At 47.6% G+C, this 16,754-nt stretch overlaps 1 protein-coding gene across 4 annotated transcripts in view; it reads left to right on the plus strand.

Annotated features, from left to right (window-relative positions):
- LOC134966032 (uncharacterized) overlaps positions 1-13,464 on the plus strand; it is an 81,057-nt gene extending 67,593 nt beyond the window's left edge. For 3 of the 4 annotated variants that reach the window (XM_063942490.1, XM_063942487.1, XM_063942488.1), the window contains exons 2-3: positions 1,241-1,895; positions 11,005-13,464. In XM_063942490.1, the coding sequence (XP_063798560.1) occupies positions 1,249-1,895; positions 11,005-12,049 (1,692 nt within the window). In that variant the 5' untranslated portion in view covers positions 1,241-1,248 and the 3' untranslated portion in view covers positions 12,050-13,464. The remainder of the gene's footprint in view (positions 1-1,240; positions 1,896-11,004) is intronic. The other variant, XM_063942489.1, reaches the window with a different exon arrangement.
- The last annotated feature ends 3,290 nt before the right edge of the window (positions 13,465-16,754 follow it).

The raw sequence follows: 16,754 nt of genomic DNA on the forward strand, positions 1-16,754 counted from the left end.
TCTCTTACTCTTCCCCTTTCTGCCTCTTACGCTTCCCCTTTTCTGCCTCTTACTCTACCCCCTTTCTGCCTCTTACTCTTCCCCTTTTCTGCCTCTTACTCTTCCCCATTTCTGCCTCTTACTCTTCCCCCTTTCTGCCTCTTTCTCTTCCCCCTTTCTGCCTCTTACTCTTCCCCTTTCTGCCTCTTACTCTTCCCCTTTTCTGCCTCTTACTCTTCCCCTTTTCTGCCTCTTACTCTTCCCCTTTTCTGCCTCTTACTCTTCCCCTTTCTGCCTCTTACTCTTCCCCCTTTCTGCCTCTCTCTCTTCCCCTTTTCTGCCTCTTACTCTTCCCCTTTTCTGCCTCTTACTCTTCCCCCTTTCTGCCTCTCTCTCTTCCCCTTTTCTGCCTCTTACTCTTCCCCTTTTCTGCCTCTTACTCTTCCCCCTTTCTGCCTTTTACTCTTCCCCCTTTCTGCCTTTTACTCTTCCCCCTTTCTGCCTTTTACTCTTCCCCCTTTCTGCCTCTTTCTCTTCCCCCTTTCTGCCTTTTACTCTTCCCCCTTTCTGCCTTTTACTCTTCCCCCTTTCTGCCTCTTTCTCTTCCCCCTTTCTGCCTCTTACTCTTCCCCCTATTGCCTCTTACTCTTCCCTCTACTGCCTCTTATTGGTGCATCTTACTCTTTACACTGCTGCATTGTGGTTGCCTCATTGTAACCCCTGTTACTTTTTTTTATCTCCTTTATACCAGCCATACTACACCGGGAGAATGCAACACGCAGCCCTTCAGCTACTGTGGAACTACACATCCCAGCATGCCCTGCCAGTTTTAGCATGCCCTAATAACAAAACTGTGGCAGAACATGCTGGGTTGTGTAGTTCCACAGAAGCTGGAGGTCCGCTTGGTGCATACCCCTGCTTTATACTTTCTGTATTGTATGTAATGTTGAGTGGCTTTAAACCTTAGCTACAGTTTGCATGCAGTGTTTGGGCTGTGCGCGTCATTGATATCCGTGTTCCAGTTCACTTTGTTATTTGTTCTTGGTCCAATGTTTTCCTGTCTTTGCTGTCCTCGTGCTCCCTACGTGTCACTGCGTGTCTACATGGTGTGTGTTTCATTTTGCTTTTAGCATTTACGTGGTGAATCCTCAGTATCTTGATGTGTACGTCCTCTTATCATTTTCTCTGTCTTTTCTTCTTCTCTATTCTTTTCTTTTTTTGTTTTTGTTTACAAATCTCTGTTTTTTATGTTTCTTGGAAGGAGTAGAAATGGCAGAAGCTGAGGTACCTGCAGATGGATCTTCCGGAACACCTGTCCCTGACACATCTTCAACTCCGGAGTCACTCAGCTTCACTGTTGCCATCATCGGGCCACAGGGATCCGGAAAAACCACACTGGCCCAGTCTCTTTGTCACCACACAGAGCAATTCACACCTAGTTTTTTGGAATCATACTTTAAGGGAGAAGAGGGGTCTCATGACGTCGGGCAATATACTTACCCACCTTTGCCCAACGTGATGATTCTTGATTACCAAGGGTACAAATCTGGTGACTTTTCCACCACATATCTAGAAAGCATTAAACCTGACACTGTGCAGTGTCTTGTGGTAACATTTGGGGAATATATCACCCCTGCAGACCTGCAGCTTCTGGTGGCCCTGAAACATTTAGGGAGACCCTTCTGTGTGGCGCAAACTCACCTTGACCTTACTCTACACACAGAAAAAAGACGGCAGGGAAAAAGTTACTGGAGAGGGCAGACACTGCTGGGCCTGAGGGGCAAAACACTGGAGCAACTGGGCGGAACTGGGCTGCAAGATTCCAGCCTCTTTCTAGTATCTTGCTTGGAACCCCAGAACTTTGACTTTCCAGGGATGGTGGATTACATTGAGAGGGAGATTCTACAGTGGAAGAGGTGAGTGCTGGAAATGAGGTAGTCGCTAGTTTCCCTGGAGGCATATAAACCAGCATCCAAAGCTTTGAGGTTGAGAAACACTGTTCTAGAGCAGTGCTTCTCAAATCCAGCTCTCGGGGACACACTAAAGGCCCCCACTATTATTGACAAATTGTGGCAATATCCCATTTCCCTACCCTGGATTAGGATTGGCAGATCAGGCATTCTTAATATGTTTAATTTCCCCCACGGATCACTGGCCACCTATTGGCGGTTTGGAGAATTGGCGATTAGATGTATGGGTGCCTTAACAATGCATGTTTTCCAGGTCAAATGGATTCACAAGTGAAATAATTAGAAGCGGTGTGGTCTGGTATGTTATCATCGGTCAGAATTTGAACGTGTTCAGAATGTCGACATAAACAGTATGCCAACATGTTCATTGTGTCGACATTATGCACATCAACATTCAAAATGTCGACATCAGGGTTGTTTTTTTAAACTAAAATGCTATGTCGATATTACTATATTATGACAATGTCAACAATTTCTGTATGTTGACATGTTGCACGCAGACATAACATTCATGTCGATATTGTGCCCGGTTATCAGTTAGAACCACCTGTGGATCTTGTAAAATGTGTCCGTCGGTAATGAATATACCTGTACTCCAGCAAGGAGATATGGAAAACATGCACTGTCAGGGTGCCCTGAGGACTGGATTTGAGAAGTACTGGTCTAGAACACTGATTAGTTTTCTACAGCTGAAGATTACTTGCCCCTCTGCGTACTTCCAGATTAATGTTTTTTTCAATTAGAACATAGGCAATTATAAAATAGTCAAAATTGAGCTTCAGAGGTCATCCATGCAAATAATTATCCACTTCTGTACATTACAAATGGTTATAATTCTCCCATAATTGTTTTTTTAACAGTATCATCCAAAATGCTTCTATTTTGCGGATATTTTTTTATCTGTAATTTGGAGTACCATGCTTACAATACACTGGATTACTTTTATTACCCCTGTTCTTGCTCCCACAGACCCAAGTATTCTCATCAAAGTGTTTAGCAGTGCTCCTCTCAGCGAGACACTCCATTATAATATATCACTGGGTGGGGTTAGAGTTATGAAGGATTTATTCATTTGGGTGGGTAGTCCCAATAACCATTATCACTTCTTGTAGCGTCTCTTTAATAAAGTGACCACTTCACTTCTACCAATAACATAGGGCAGAGGTTCTCAAACTCGGTCCTCGGGAGCCCACACAGTGCATGTTTTGCAGGTAACCCAGCAGGTGCACAGGTGTATTAATTACTCACTGACACATTTTAAAAGGTCCACAGGTGGAGCTAATTATTTCACTTGCGATTCTGTGAGGAGACCTGCAAAACATGCACTGTGTGGGGTCCTGAGGACCGAGTTTGAGAACCTCTGACATAGGGGGTAATTCACACCTGATCGCTGGGCAGTGATTTTTGCAGCCCTGCGATCAGATAGTTGCCGCCTGCAGGGGGAGTGTATTTTAGCTGTGCAAGTGTGCGATCGCATGTGTAGCAGAGCTGCACAAACTGATTTTGTGCAGTCTCTGCGCAGCCCAGGACTTACTCAGCCGCTGCGATCACATCAGCCTGTCCGGGGCCGGATTTGACGTCAGACACCCTCCCTGCAAACACATGGACACGCCTGCGTTTTTCCAACCACTCCCTGAAAACGGTCAGTTGACACCCATAAACGCCTTCTTCCTGTCAATCTCCTTGCGTACGCCCGTGCGAATGGATCCTTCGCACAAACCCGTCGTTGACCGGCGATCCCCTTTGCAGCTGTGCGGTTTCAATACGCATGTGCAGTTTGGACCTGATCTCCAGCTGTGCGAAATCACATGGCAGCGGAACAGGTCTGAATTGCCCCCATAGTCCTACCACTTTTCATAATGCTAAGCAGGAGCTTATTTAAAGTGACGTGAGATTTACCAAAACATATAAATGGTGATGATTGACAGATAAAAATAGCCAATTCACAAAAATGTCGGCGAGTATAATTAAAATTTATTTGCATGGCTTTTAAATCTTTTGTATTTTGAATCAAAATCCATAACAATTATTACACCACTGTACTACAGGTATATCATATAATTAATTATTCTTTTAAGTAAAAACCCATTAACACAATTCTATATTCTAAACTAGGGATGGACATTGGAAGCCCAGGCTTCCAGAATGTGATGCGATGGCTACTAGCCATTGCATCATAACCATGCAATGACACAACCATCAGTTGCTATACTGTGCACATATGCAGAACCAGCTGGAGCTTTGCACCTGAGCTGTGGACACCACTTCCAGGCCACAGCTTAATTTAAACAGCCAGTCATTGGCTTGGCATTGGAAGCAGCATTGATGGCTGGCAATCATCGCAAACCCGGTATTCGATTAAAAAAGTACTTCCATCGAATCCGGAAAATCGAGGGCTGTTGACCATCGGTTTCTGATGTCCATCCCTATTCTAAACTCACAGATTTCCATTTTGTGAGCTAAACCATTGTTCATTGGGGGGTGATTCAGACCTGATCGCACGCAGGCGTTTTTTTTTCCGTGCTGTGATCAAGTAGTTGCCGCCTACAGGGGGAGGGGGTAAACGCTGTGCAGGGGAGCGATCGCTTGTGCAGAGAGCTGCAAAAACAAAAGTTTGTGCAGTCTCTGCACAGCTCAGGACTTACTCGGCCGCTGCGATGATCCGGCCAGGAATGACGTCAGGAATCCTCCCTCCAAACGGTCGGGCACGCCTGCGTTTTTCCGGACACTCCCAAGAAACGGTCAGTTGACACCCACAAACGGCCTCTTCCTGTCAATCTTTCTCTAACGTCCTAGTGGATGCTGGGGACTCCGTAAGGACCATGGGGAATAGACGGGCTCCGCAGGAGACTGGGCACTCTAAGAAATAATTAGTACTACTGGTGTGCACTGGCTCCTCCCTCTATGCCCCTCCTACAGACCTCAGTTAGAATCTGTGCCCGGAAGGAGCTGGGTGCATTTTAGTGAGCTCTCCTGAGCTTGCTATTAAGAAAGTATTTTAGTTAGGTTTTTTTTATTTTCAGAGAGCTTCTGCTGGCAACAGACTCTCTGCTACGTGGGACTGAGGGGAGAGAAGCAAACCTACTAACTGCGGCTAGGTTGCGCTTCTTAGGCTACTGGACACCATTAGCTCCAGAGGGTTCAAACACAGAAACTTAACCTTGGTCGTCCGTTCCCGGAGCCGCGCCGCCGTCCCCCTCGCAGAGCCAGAAGACAGAAGCCGGCGGATGAAGCAAGAAGACGTCAAAATCGGCGGCAGAAGACTCCTGTCTTCACATGAGGTAGCGCACAGCACTGCAGCTGTGCGCCATTGCGCCCACACTAACCCACACACTCCGGTCACTGTAGGGTGCAGGGCGCAGGGGGGGGCGCCCTGGGCAGCAATTGAGTACCTCCTGGCAAAAGCAGCATATATGCAGCTGGGCACTGTATATATGCATGAGCTCCCGCCATTTTTTACACCAAATCGCGGGACAGAAGCCCGCCGCTGAGGGGGCGGGGCTTCTTACTCAGCACTCACCAGCGCCATTTTCTCTCCACAGCTCCGCTGAGAGGAAGCTCCCCGGGCTCTTCCCTGCAGACTCACGGTAGAAAGAGGGTAAAAGAGAGGGGGGGGGCACATAAATTTAGCGCAATAATCATATATACAGCAGCTACTGGGTAAACACTAAGTTACTGTGTGATTCCTGGGTGATATAGCGCTGGGGTGTGTGCTGGCATACTCTCTCTCTGTCTCTCCAAAAGGCCTTATGGGGGTCCTGTCCTCATATAGAGCATTCCCTGTGTGTGTGGTGTGTCGGTACGCTTGTGTCGACATGTTTGACGAGGAGGGCTATGTGGAGGCAGAGCAGGTGCAGATGAATGAGGTGTTCCCGCCGACGGCGCCGACACCTGATTGGATGGATATGTGGAAGGTGTTAAATGATAATGTAAACTCCTTGCATAAAAGGTTGGATAAAGCTGAAGCCTTGGGACAGTCGGGGTCTCAGCCCATGCCTGATCCTACAGCGCAGAGGCCGTCAGGGTCTCAGAAGCGCCCACTATCCCATATTGTTGACACAGATATCGACACGGATTCTGACTCCAGTGTCGATGGCGATGATGCAAAATTGCAGCCTAAAATGGCTAAAGCCATCCGCTACATGATTGTAGCTATGAAGGATGTATTGCACATATCAGAGGTAAACCCTGTCCCTGACAAGAGGGTTTATATGTTTGGGGAGAAAAAGCAAGAGGTGACTTTTCCCCCTTCACATGAGTTAAATGAGTTATGTGAAAAAGCTTGGGATTCTCCTGATAGGAAAGTGCTGATTTCCAAAAGGTTACTTATGGCGTACCCCTTCCCGCCAACGGACAGGATGCGCTGGGAATCCTCCCCTAGGGTAGACAAAGCTCTGACACGCTTATCTAAGAAGGTGGCCCTGCCGTCACAGGATACGGCCTCCCTAAAGGATCCTGCGGATAGGAAGCAGGAAGGTATCCTGAAGTCTGTTTATACACATTCAGGTACCATACTGCGGCCGGCAATTGCGTCGGCCTGGATGTGTAGTGCTGTAGCAGCATGGACAGATACACTGTCTGAGGAACTGGATACCTTGGACAAGGATACTATTTTACTGACCCTGGGGCATATAAAAGACGCTGTCCTATATATGAGGGATGCCCAGAGGGACATTTGCCTACTGGGCTCTAGAATAAATGCAATGTCGATTTCTGCCAGAAGGGTCCTGTGGACTTGGCAATGGACAGGCGATGCCGACTCTAAAAAGCACATGGAGGTTTTACCCTACAAGGGTGAGGAATTGTTTGGGGATGGTCTCTCGGACCTAGGCCCTCATTCCGAGTTGTTCGCTCGGTATTTTTCATCGCATCGCAGTGAGAATTCTCTTAGTGCGCATGCGTAATGTTCGCACTGCGCATGCGTCAAGTAACTTTACTAAGAAGAAAGTAATTTTACTCACGGCTTTTTCGTCGCTCCGGAGAACGCATTGTGATTGACAGGAAATGGGTGTTACTGGGCGGATGTACGGCGTTTTAGGGGCGTGTGGCTGGAAACGCTACCGTTTCCGGAAAAAACGCAGGCGTGTCTGGAGAAACGGTGGGAGTGCTTGGGCGAACGCTGGGTGTGTTTATGACGTCAGCCGGGACCGAAAAGCACTGAATTGATCGCACAGGCAGAGTAAGTCTGGAGTTACTCAGAAACTGCTAACTCGGTTTTGATCGCAATATTGCGAATACATCGGTCGCACATTTAAGATGTTTAGATTCACTCCCAGTAGGCGGCGGCTTAGCGTGTGTAACTCTGCTATAATCGCCTTGCGAGCGATCAACTCGGAATGAGGGCCCTAGTTTCCACAGCTACAGCTGGGAAGTAAATTTTTTTGCCATATATTCCCTCACAGCCTAAGAAAGCACCGTATTACCAAATGCAGTCCTTTCGATCACAAAAAGGCAAGAAAGTCAGAGGTGCGTCCTTTCTTGCCAGGGGCAGGGGTAGAGGAAAGAAGCTGCACCATACAGCTAGTTCCCAGGAACAGAAGTCCTCCCCGGCTTCCACTAAATCCACCGCATGACGCTGGGGCTCCACAGGTGGAGCCGGGAGCGGTGGGGGTGCGTCTCCGAAAATTCAACCACCAGTGGGTTCGCTCACAGGTGGATCCCTGGGCTATACAGATTGTGTCTCAGGGATACAAGCTGGAATTCGAAGTGATGCCCCCTCACCGTTACCTAAAATCAGCCCTGCCTGCTTCCCCCATAGAAAGGGAAGTAGTGTTAGCGGCAATTCACAAATTATATCTCCAGCAGGTGGTGGTACAGGTTCCCCTCCCTCAACAGGGAAGGGGTTACTATTCCACAATGTTTGTGGTTCCGAAACCGGACGGTTCGGTCAGACCCATATTGAATTTAAAATCCCTGAACATTTACCTGAAAAGGTTCAAGTTCAAGATGGAATCGCTCAGAGCGGTCATTGCAAGCCTGGAAGAGGGGAATTTTATGGTGTCTCTGGACATAAAGGATGCTTACCTGCATGTCCCCATTTATCCACCTCATCAGGAGTACCTCAGATTTGTGGTACAGGACTGTCATTACCAATTCCAGACGTTGCCGTTTGGTCTCTCCACGGCACCGAGAATATTTACCAAGGTAATGGCGGAAATGATGGTGCTCCTTCGAAAGCAGGGTGTCACAGTTATCCCATACTTGGATGATCTCCTCATAAAGGCGAGGTCCAGAGAGCAGTTGCTGATTAGCGTAGCACACTCTCAGGAAGTGTTGCAACAGCATGGCTGGATTTTGAATATTCCAAAGTCGCAGCTGATCCCTACGAATCGTCTGCCATTCCTGGGCATGATTCTGGACACGGACCAGAAAAAGGTGTTTCTCCCGGCGGAGAAGGCTCAGGAGCTCGTGACTCTGGTCAGAGAACTCTTAAAATCAAAACAGGTGTCGGTGCATCACTGCACGCGAGTCCTGGGAAAGATGGTGGCGTCATACGAAGCCATTCCCTTCGGCAGGTTCCATGCGAGGACCTTTCAGTGGTATCTGTTGGACAAGTGGTCCGGATCGCATCTTCAGATGCATCGGCTGATCACCCTGTCCCCCAGGGCCAGGGTGTCTCTTCTGTGGTGGCTGCAGAGCGACCTCCACCCGGGAGAGTGGGGACTTCATCAAGAAGTCTTCACACAGATTACAAATCGATGGGAACTGCCACAGGTGGACATGATGGCATCCCGCCTCAACAAAAAGCTACAAAGGTATTGCGCCAGGTCAAGAGATCCTCAGGCGATAGCTGTGGACGCACTAGTAACACCGTGGGTGTTCCAGTCGGTCTATGTGTTTCCTCCTCTTCCTCTCATACCCAAGGTGCTGAGAATCGTAAGAAAAAGAGGAGTGAGAACAATACTCATTGTTCCGGATTGGCCAAGAAGGACTTGGTACCCGGAACTGCAAGAAATGCTCACAGAGGACCCATGGCCTCTGCCTCTCAGACAGGATCTGTTGCAACAGGGGCCCTGTCTGTTCCAAGACTTACCGCGGCTGCGTTTGACGGCATGGCGGTTGAACGCCGGATCCTAGCGGAGAAAGGCATTCCGGATGAAGTTATTCCTACGCTGATAAAGGCTAGGAAGGACGTGAAAGCAAAACATTATCACCGTATATGGCGAAAATATGTTGCTTGGTGTGAGGCCAGGAAGGCCCCTACAGAGGAATTCCAGCTGGGCCGGTTCCTGCACTTCCTACAGTCAGGAGTGACTATGGGCTTAAAATTAGGGTCCATAAAGGTCCAGATTTCGGCCCTATCAATTTTCTTTCAAAAGGAACTGGCTTCGCTTACTGAAGTTCAGACGTTTGTAAAGGGAGTGCTGCATATTCAGCCCCCTTTTGTGCCACCAGTGGCACCTTGGGATCTTAACGTGGTGTTGAGTTTCCTGAAATCTCACTGGTTTGAGCCACTTAAGACCGTGGAGCTAAAGTATCTCACGTGGAAAGTGGTCATGCTATTGGCCTTAGCTTCGGCTAGGCGTGTGTCAGAATTGGCGGCTTTGTCATGTAAAAGCCCCTATCTGGTTATCCATATGGACAGGGCAGAATCACGGACTCGTCCGCAATTTCTGCCGAAAGTGGTGTCATCTTTTCATTTGAACCAACCTATTGTGGTGCCTGCGGCTACTCGTGACTTGGAGGACTCCAAGTTGCTTGATGTAGTCAGGGCTTTGAAGATTTATGTAGCCAAGACGGCTGGAGTCAGGAAAACTGACTCGCTGTTTATCCTGTATGCATCCAACAAGCTGGGTGCTCCTGCTTCAAAGCAGACTATTGCTCGCTGGATCTGTAACACGATTCAGCAGGCACATTCTGCGGCTGGTTTGCCGCATCCAAAATCAGTGAAAGCCCATTCCACAAGGTAAGTGGGCTCTTCTTGGGCGGCTGTCCGAGGGGTCTCGGCTTTACAACTTTGCCGAGCAGCTACTTGGTCGGGTTCAAACACCTTTGCAAAGTTCTATAAGTTTGATACCCTGGTTGAGGAGGACCTTGTGTTTGCCCATTCGGTGCTGCAGAGTCATCCGCACTCTCCCGCCCGTTTGGGAGCTTTGGTATAATCCCCATGGTCCTTACGGAGTCCCCAGCATCCACTAGGCCGTTAGAGAAAATAAGATTTTACTCACCGGTAAATCTATTTCTCTTAGTCCGTAGTGGATGCTGGGCGCCCGTCCCCAGTGCGGACTTTCTGCAATACGTGTATATAGTTATTGCTTAATAAAAGGGTTATGTTATGTTGGCATCTGTTGTTTGATGCTCTGTGATTGTTCATACTGTTAACTGGGTAAAGTTATCACAAGTTATACGGTGTGATTGGTGTGGCTGGTATGAGTCTTACCCTCGATTCCAAAATCCTTTCCTTGTAATGTCAGCTCTTCCGGGCACAGTTTCCTTAACTGAGGTCTGGAGGAGGGGCATAGAGGGAGGAGCCAGTGCACACCAGTAGTACTAATTCTTTCTTAGAGTGCCCAGTCTCCTGCGGAGCCCGTCTATTCCCCATGGTCCTTACGGAGTCCCCAGCATCCACTACGGACTACGAGAAATAGATTTACTGGTGAGTAAAATCTTATTTTTTGCTATCGCCAATGCTGTCGCTGTCCGGCGGTCCCCGTCGCTGTCCGGCGGCCGACGCGCATTGCAGTGCATACGCATGCGCAGTTCAGACCCGATCACACTGCTGCAAAAAAAGTTAGCGTGCGATCGGGTTTGAATGACCCCCATAGTCCATCAATTCACTAGTGACTGATGACATCACGAGATCCCCAGCTGACAGATTTGGTTTCTCAGTTCACTAGTAGCTAGTGTTTTTACTAGTTGCCTCATACCTGGCAACTTTTGGTTTAGTCTACAAACTTGCTGGAAACTGGTATACTTTATGGAATCATTGTTAAAGTTGATGGAGACTGCAAAAGTTGTAATGAAACTCTGAATTTCGTGAGAATGTTTCCACCGGTTTCTTTTTCTCAGTACTGATTTATACTGATTTCTTACCAGGATCTCCTTTTGTTTACAGACCAGGCGGTTACAATGCGGAACCTCACTGTCAAGAGCTGGTGTCCGTGTTTGAGGTGCAGTGTGATCAAGAAGGGCTGTCCGAGTTCTGCTCCCTTCTCAGCATCTTCCTAGACAATCCCCCTCCTGTTTCTGCTGTGGTGGGTGTGACAGGCAGCGACAAAGATAATATACTGTCTGCCCTCTGTGAACCGCCACTTTCCGGTCTTGTAGTGAGACCCCTCCCTGGCCCTGGTACACCACCGATGTCTGTGGAAGATTATCTGCAGAACTTGCAGTCGGAAGCCTGTGATGTCTACTTGATTGTTGGCTCAGGGATGGACAACAGCTCCCGGGCCACACTCGTGGAAGCCTTGGTTGCAGCTGGCAAACACTGTATGCTGATTGGTGGAGAAGGAGACAGAAGACATAAACATGATGTAAAGGGGCAAGTGGAGGGAGGTAAAAAATGCCATGTCGGCACTGACCTGCCTGGACTGCGGGTGGCTTTGGAGAAGGGAGGACCTCAGCTCGTGAGAGAGAGACTCCTGCACGCCATCCCCTCCATCATTGTTCAGCTGGTAAGGAGAGAGCGGAGAAGGCTTATGATGGGGGTATATGATCTCTGTCTGGATGTATGTGCCAAGTCTTCTCAGGGGCTGCTCCCAGAAGCTCTGTCCACCCTCTCCTCTGCCCTCTCTTCATTCCGCGCACGCTTTGGCTTGGATGAGGACTCCATAACGCTGATCTCCCAAGTGACTGGCTGCAGTGCAGAAGATTTGCGCTCCGAGGTCCAGTGCACTCTGGCACAGGACCCAAGCTCCGAACATCTGCTTCACATGGTATCCCAACCTCTTTCTCTGTCGGAGATCGTCTGGAGTTATATACCACACTGGGGAGGAGGAGAAGAAGCTCCCACCAGACTGTCTCAAGAGCGCACTTACCGGCTGCTCGTGGAGGCCATCTGGGCAATGGCAGAAGACGCGGAGCGGTTGCTGCTTCATGGGTGTACCAATCAGAAGGTGGGGAAAGAGAGGACCGCCATCTGCCATTGGCCCTGTGTGTGATTTTGCTGACCAATCAGCTGTCCAGTGCTCTGGGTCCGTACAGTTGCACCCTTTTACGCTTTAATGTATCTGTCTAAGTGGGACGTTGGCACTCCGCTATAATCCCAAACATAACATAGAGACGCAAAATGAAATACATGCAGTTCTAGGACAGTAGTGCTCATAGTATTCTCTATCTAGAGTAGGCATAATAAAATAGTGCCTGCCTGTCAAGCGTCAAAGATACTCGTTGTAGTAGATGCTCAATGTGTTATGAATATCTGATGTATTGCACCTGCATGGTCTGTAATAGCAGCTGCATCTTCTGCATACAAGCCAATATGGTAATAAAGTGTTGCTAAATAGAAAGGAGTACAGTTTTTTAGATGTTGTCCATAGCAACCAACCAGATTCTATCTTTTATCTTCTAGAAGCAACTAGGTAAATGTTAAGTAGAATCTGATTGGATGCTATGAGCAACATCACCAGTTCTATAAAAAAAAACTCCCACCTACAGTAAGTAAATTTACCCCTATGTGAATATTGCATACCCAAATTCTAGTTCTTTCCACGGATCATCTAACCTGAATGCAGGCTGTCCCATAAATATCTGTCCGCTCTAGGTTAATTCAATTAAGAGATCCGGGATAATGATAAAACATACTGGAGTTTGGTGTGGAAAATGAAAAACAGAATCCTTTATTGTGTAGAGGTGGGCTAGTAGACGGGGACATTAGAACACAAGATGGCAGTAAAGTTTCATGCTGAGTCTTAGAATAGAATAACCTACACTTGCTGCAGTGCTTACACAGAAAACCTTCTCTTCAGCGCATCCTAATTGTTCCTTTATTAACTTATTTTTATTGGCTTGTTGGTTGGATCCTGAATGCATAAGATGCATGCAATTTGCAAGCCCCATTTTCAGGTGTGTGTGTGTGTTTTCAATCTCTTGCATCATGCGGCTGTGTAAAAAAAAGAAAAGAATGTTGCACTAGTGGGCGGGGCCTATTTCTCGTGCACTCACGGTCAGCCACAAGCCGCGGCCTTTGATCACACACTTGAAGATAGGGTATGCATAAACGTATGCAAAGTATACATGTATCGGTTGAAATGGTAACACGCCAAGTTATGTTTATGTTGCACGGGAATGGTGACTTGTTTGCACTAAATAACTGTAATTAGCGTATGAGAAACTGCCCTCTCGGATGTTACTGTATACGTTGTTATAAGTTTATAATCCGCGGCCAGTGATTTCTTGCCACTTGTGTATAAACAATAGCTAGAAGAAACTGTTATATCTCAATGTGTCGCATGTCATTACAGAGAGCACCGCTAGCTAACAGGTGTGCACAGGTGTGTGCAACGTGGCTGCCTATTTATATTCATGTTCCGTGTCATGATGATGTAACTAATAAACAATCTGCTGTTACACCTGACAGGTCTGCATTGCTTACATTCTGTACGTCTGTAAAACACGTGTACGTGGTTCTGGCATGTTAGCCTGTCCATGCTACAGCTGCCAGGGGAATGTTTCATACAGTAGTTCTGACGAAGAAGTGAATGTAAAAGTAATTCACTCTGAGTAACGGTCTGGATCACAGGTGATGCTGTCACTGCTCTGTGACGTAGCGTAGCCGGGGAGATTCAGAGGTGGATGCAGCCGCGCGTCTATACACAGCGACCCTTCCTGCGGCCACATCCTGGAAGGATGCGGCCGAAAGGTGATTGACAGCGGCAGGTGTCCGCATTTCGGAATTGCGGGGGCACAGCGGTCGAAACGGGGGCGTGTCACAAGTGTTTTCGGGATGACTGCGTGACGTCACATACAGCTGCTCCAATAAAAAAAATGCCGGGCCGCTTGCCATCACAGCCAGGCTGCGTAGGCAGGGGTCGACCTTAAACCAATGCGTCCGCAATTAAATTGCATATGCATCGTAAAGGGCGGCGCCACACATTCTGGGCGGCCTTTCCCTGTACTGAGCGTCCCCCCAGCATGTGAAGAGATGGACGCAGATCTTGCTGCGGGTCCATCTCTAAGTAACCCCCTCAGAGAGCGATCGGTGCTGCAAATGTGAGAACATATCTGTATCCGATGACGTAGTCGCTGGCTTCAGCATGCCCCACAAATGCAGCAGACGCCTCCCTTTTTAAAAAAAAAAAGTCCGTCACCACCCCCAAACACCTTCAGCTTGTCAATCAAGCTGTGGCTTACGTCACACTGCGAGCAAAGCCGCAATGTAGACCACTAAAGTGCAATGCTTTAGGGCAGTACGGATGGTCTAATGCATGGGTCTTCAACCTGCGGCCCTCCAGCTGCTGTGGAACTACACATCCCAGTATGACCTGCCACAGTTTTGCTATTAAAGCATGCTAAAACTGAGGCAGGGCATGCTGGGATGTGTAGTTCCACAGCAGCTGGAGGGCCACAGGTTGAAGACCCATGGTCTAATGGTTAGCATTACTGCCTCACAGCACTGAGGTCATGGGTTCGATTCTCACCATGGCCCAACTGTGTGGAGTTTGTATATTCTCCCCGTACTTGTGTGGGTTTCCTCCGGGTACTCCGGTTTCCTCCCACAATCCAAAAATATACTGGTAGGTTAATTTGATCCCAACAAAAATTACCCTAGCGTGAATGTGTGTGTGTGTACATGTGGTAGGGAATATAGATTGTAAGCTCCACTGGGGCAGGGACTGATGTGAATGGCCAAATATTTTCTGGAAAGCGCTGCGGAATATGTGTGCGCTATATAAATAACTGGTAATAAATAAATAATGCTTAAAAATGTTAAAGTGCAATGCTTAAGAAAGAAAAAACGTTTTCTTTTGAGAGGGCACTGCAAATGAGTGACTGACTGCTAAATTAATTGCGTTAAAATATAACTTTTAATATAGCAGTTAAATATTACAGGAAGGTGCCTCTTTCATTAATCAAAAGTATTCGTTTAAATTCATACCTCCCAACATGACCCTCTCCAGGAGGAACACAATGCTCTGCTTCTGGACTTCTCTCTTAATGTATGATTGCCGGCACCAGTTTTGAACAGGTTAATGGATAATGCAGAGGTTCCCAAACTGTGTTTAGTGGCTCCCTGGGGTGCCTCGGGACACTTGCAGGGGTGCCCTGGGTTGGTGGTCCAGGACCAATTCAAATTATTCATGGTCAATATAATAGGCAAAACAAGTGCTGGTGGCTGCCAGTCATAAAATATGTGGCCAAACAGAAGCATATCTTGTCCCTCACCACACAACTGACCCTAAGGATGACATATAATTATAAACGCGATCTACTTAATGTAATATTTCTTTCTAAATTTCTAAATAAGAAATTTTTGGCCTAGGGGTGCCGTGAAAAAAATTCTGATATTCTAGGGCGCCGTGATTCAAAAAAGTTTGGAAACCACTGGGATAAGGTGTTTTAGCACAGGTGATGGCAATCATAAATGAAGAGGGAAGTTTAGGAGCAGAGCATTCTGTCCCTCCAGAAGAGGGTCATGTTGGGAGGTATGGCTGTACACACTGCACGATCCTGTGTGCAATTGCGCTATATATGGGTGCATTCAATTGAAGTCTGAATTGCCGTCAAGTTGGAAAGACAGCAGTTTCCGACTTTTTTTGGTCAAATCAGGATTCGACCTATTCAATGGAGCTGACGTTTTTCCGACTTGTCTGCAATTCCGACTTGTCGGAAAACACGTGGATCGGCGGATTAACCGCGGATCCATTTGTTGCGCCGAATTAGCAGCCAATTCCAACAGATTTGTGGCCCGTTTTCGACAATGCTGATCCGACTTCAAAAAAAGTCGAATCATCATCAGCATTGTCGAAAAACGGGCAAAACCTGTCGGAAATGCGCGCTAATTGAATACTGCAGTCGGATCCTTTCCGTCAGAGAGGATACAACATGCATTGAATAGACCCCATTGTGTTACATCCAGCATTCATCTTCAAGCAGTCATCAGCGGAGTCTTCCCAGCAGATCAGATGGGACGACCCCGCTGACGACGCATGTGCACGCGCAATAGAGTGTGTATACTGTGTGATATGGATAATATATCATTCCGATCTGCGCCAGATCTATATATCGTCCAATATATGGCATAATGTGTACCCGGCCTTAATGACTGTGAGGTAACGGTGGGTAATATCCCAGAACATGGGCCAGGAAGCGGAACTGGGCTACTATATTGGATTGGCCTCAACGACAGGAAGGAATCAGAATATACTTTGAGTGAGGTTAAGAAGCCTGCCCCAGAAAATGCAAAGTGTAATCATAGGTCTGCCGTAATATTGCTTTAATCCGGGACACCTATGATTTATACAGGTTCTGTGGCGGACTAAAACCAGGTGAAATAATAAGAATTTACTTACCGATAATTCTATTTCTCGTAGTCCGTAGTGGATGCTGGGGACTCCGTCAGGACCATGGGGAATAGCGGCTCCGCAGGAGACAGGGCACAAAAGTAAAAGCTTTAGGATCAGGTGGTGTGCACTGGCTCCTCCCCCTATGACCCTCCTCCAAGCCTCAGTTAGGATACTGTGCCCGGACGAGCGTACACAATAAGGAAGGATTTTGAATCCCGGGTAAGACTCATACCAGCCACACCAATCACACTGTACAACCTGTGATCTGAACCCAGTTAACAGCATGATAACAGCGGAGCCTCTGAAAAGATGGCTCACAACAATAATAACCCGATTTTTGTAACAATAACTATGTACAAGT

The sequence above is a fragment of the Pseudophryne corroboree genome, chromosome 10, assembly GCF_028390025.1.
Source record: "Pseudophryne corroboree isolate aPseCor3 chromosome 10, aPseCor3.hap2, whole genome shotgun sequence".
Lineage (NCBI taxonomy): Eukaryota > Metazoa > Chordata > Amphibia > Anura > Myobatrachidae > Pseudophryne > Pseudophryne corroboree.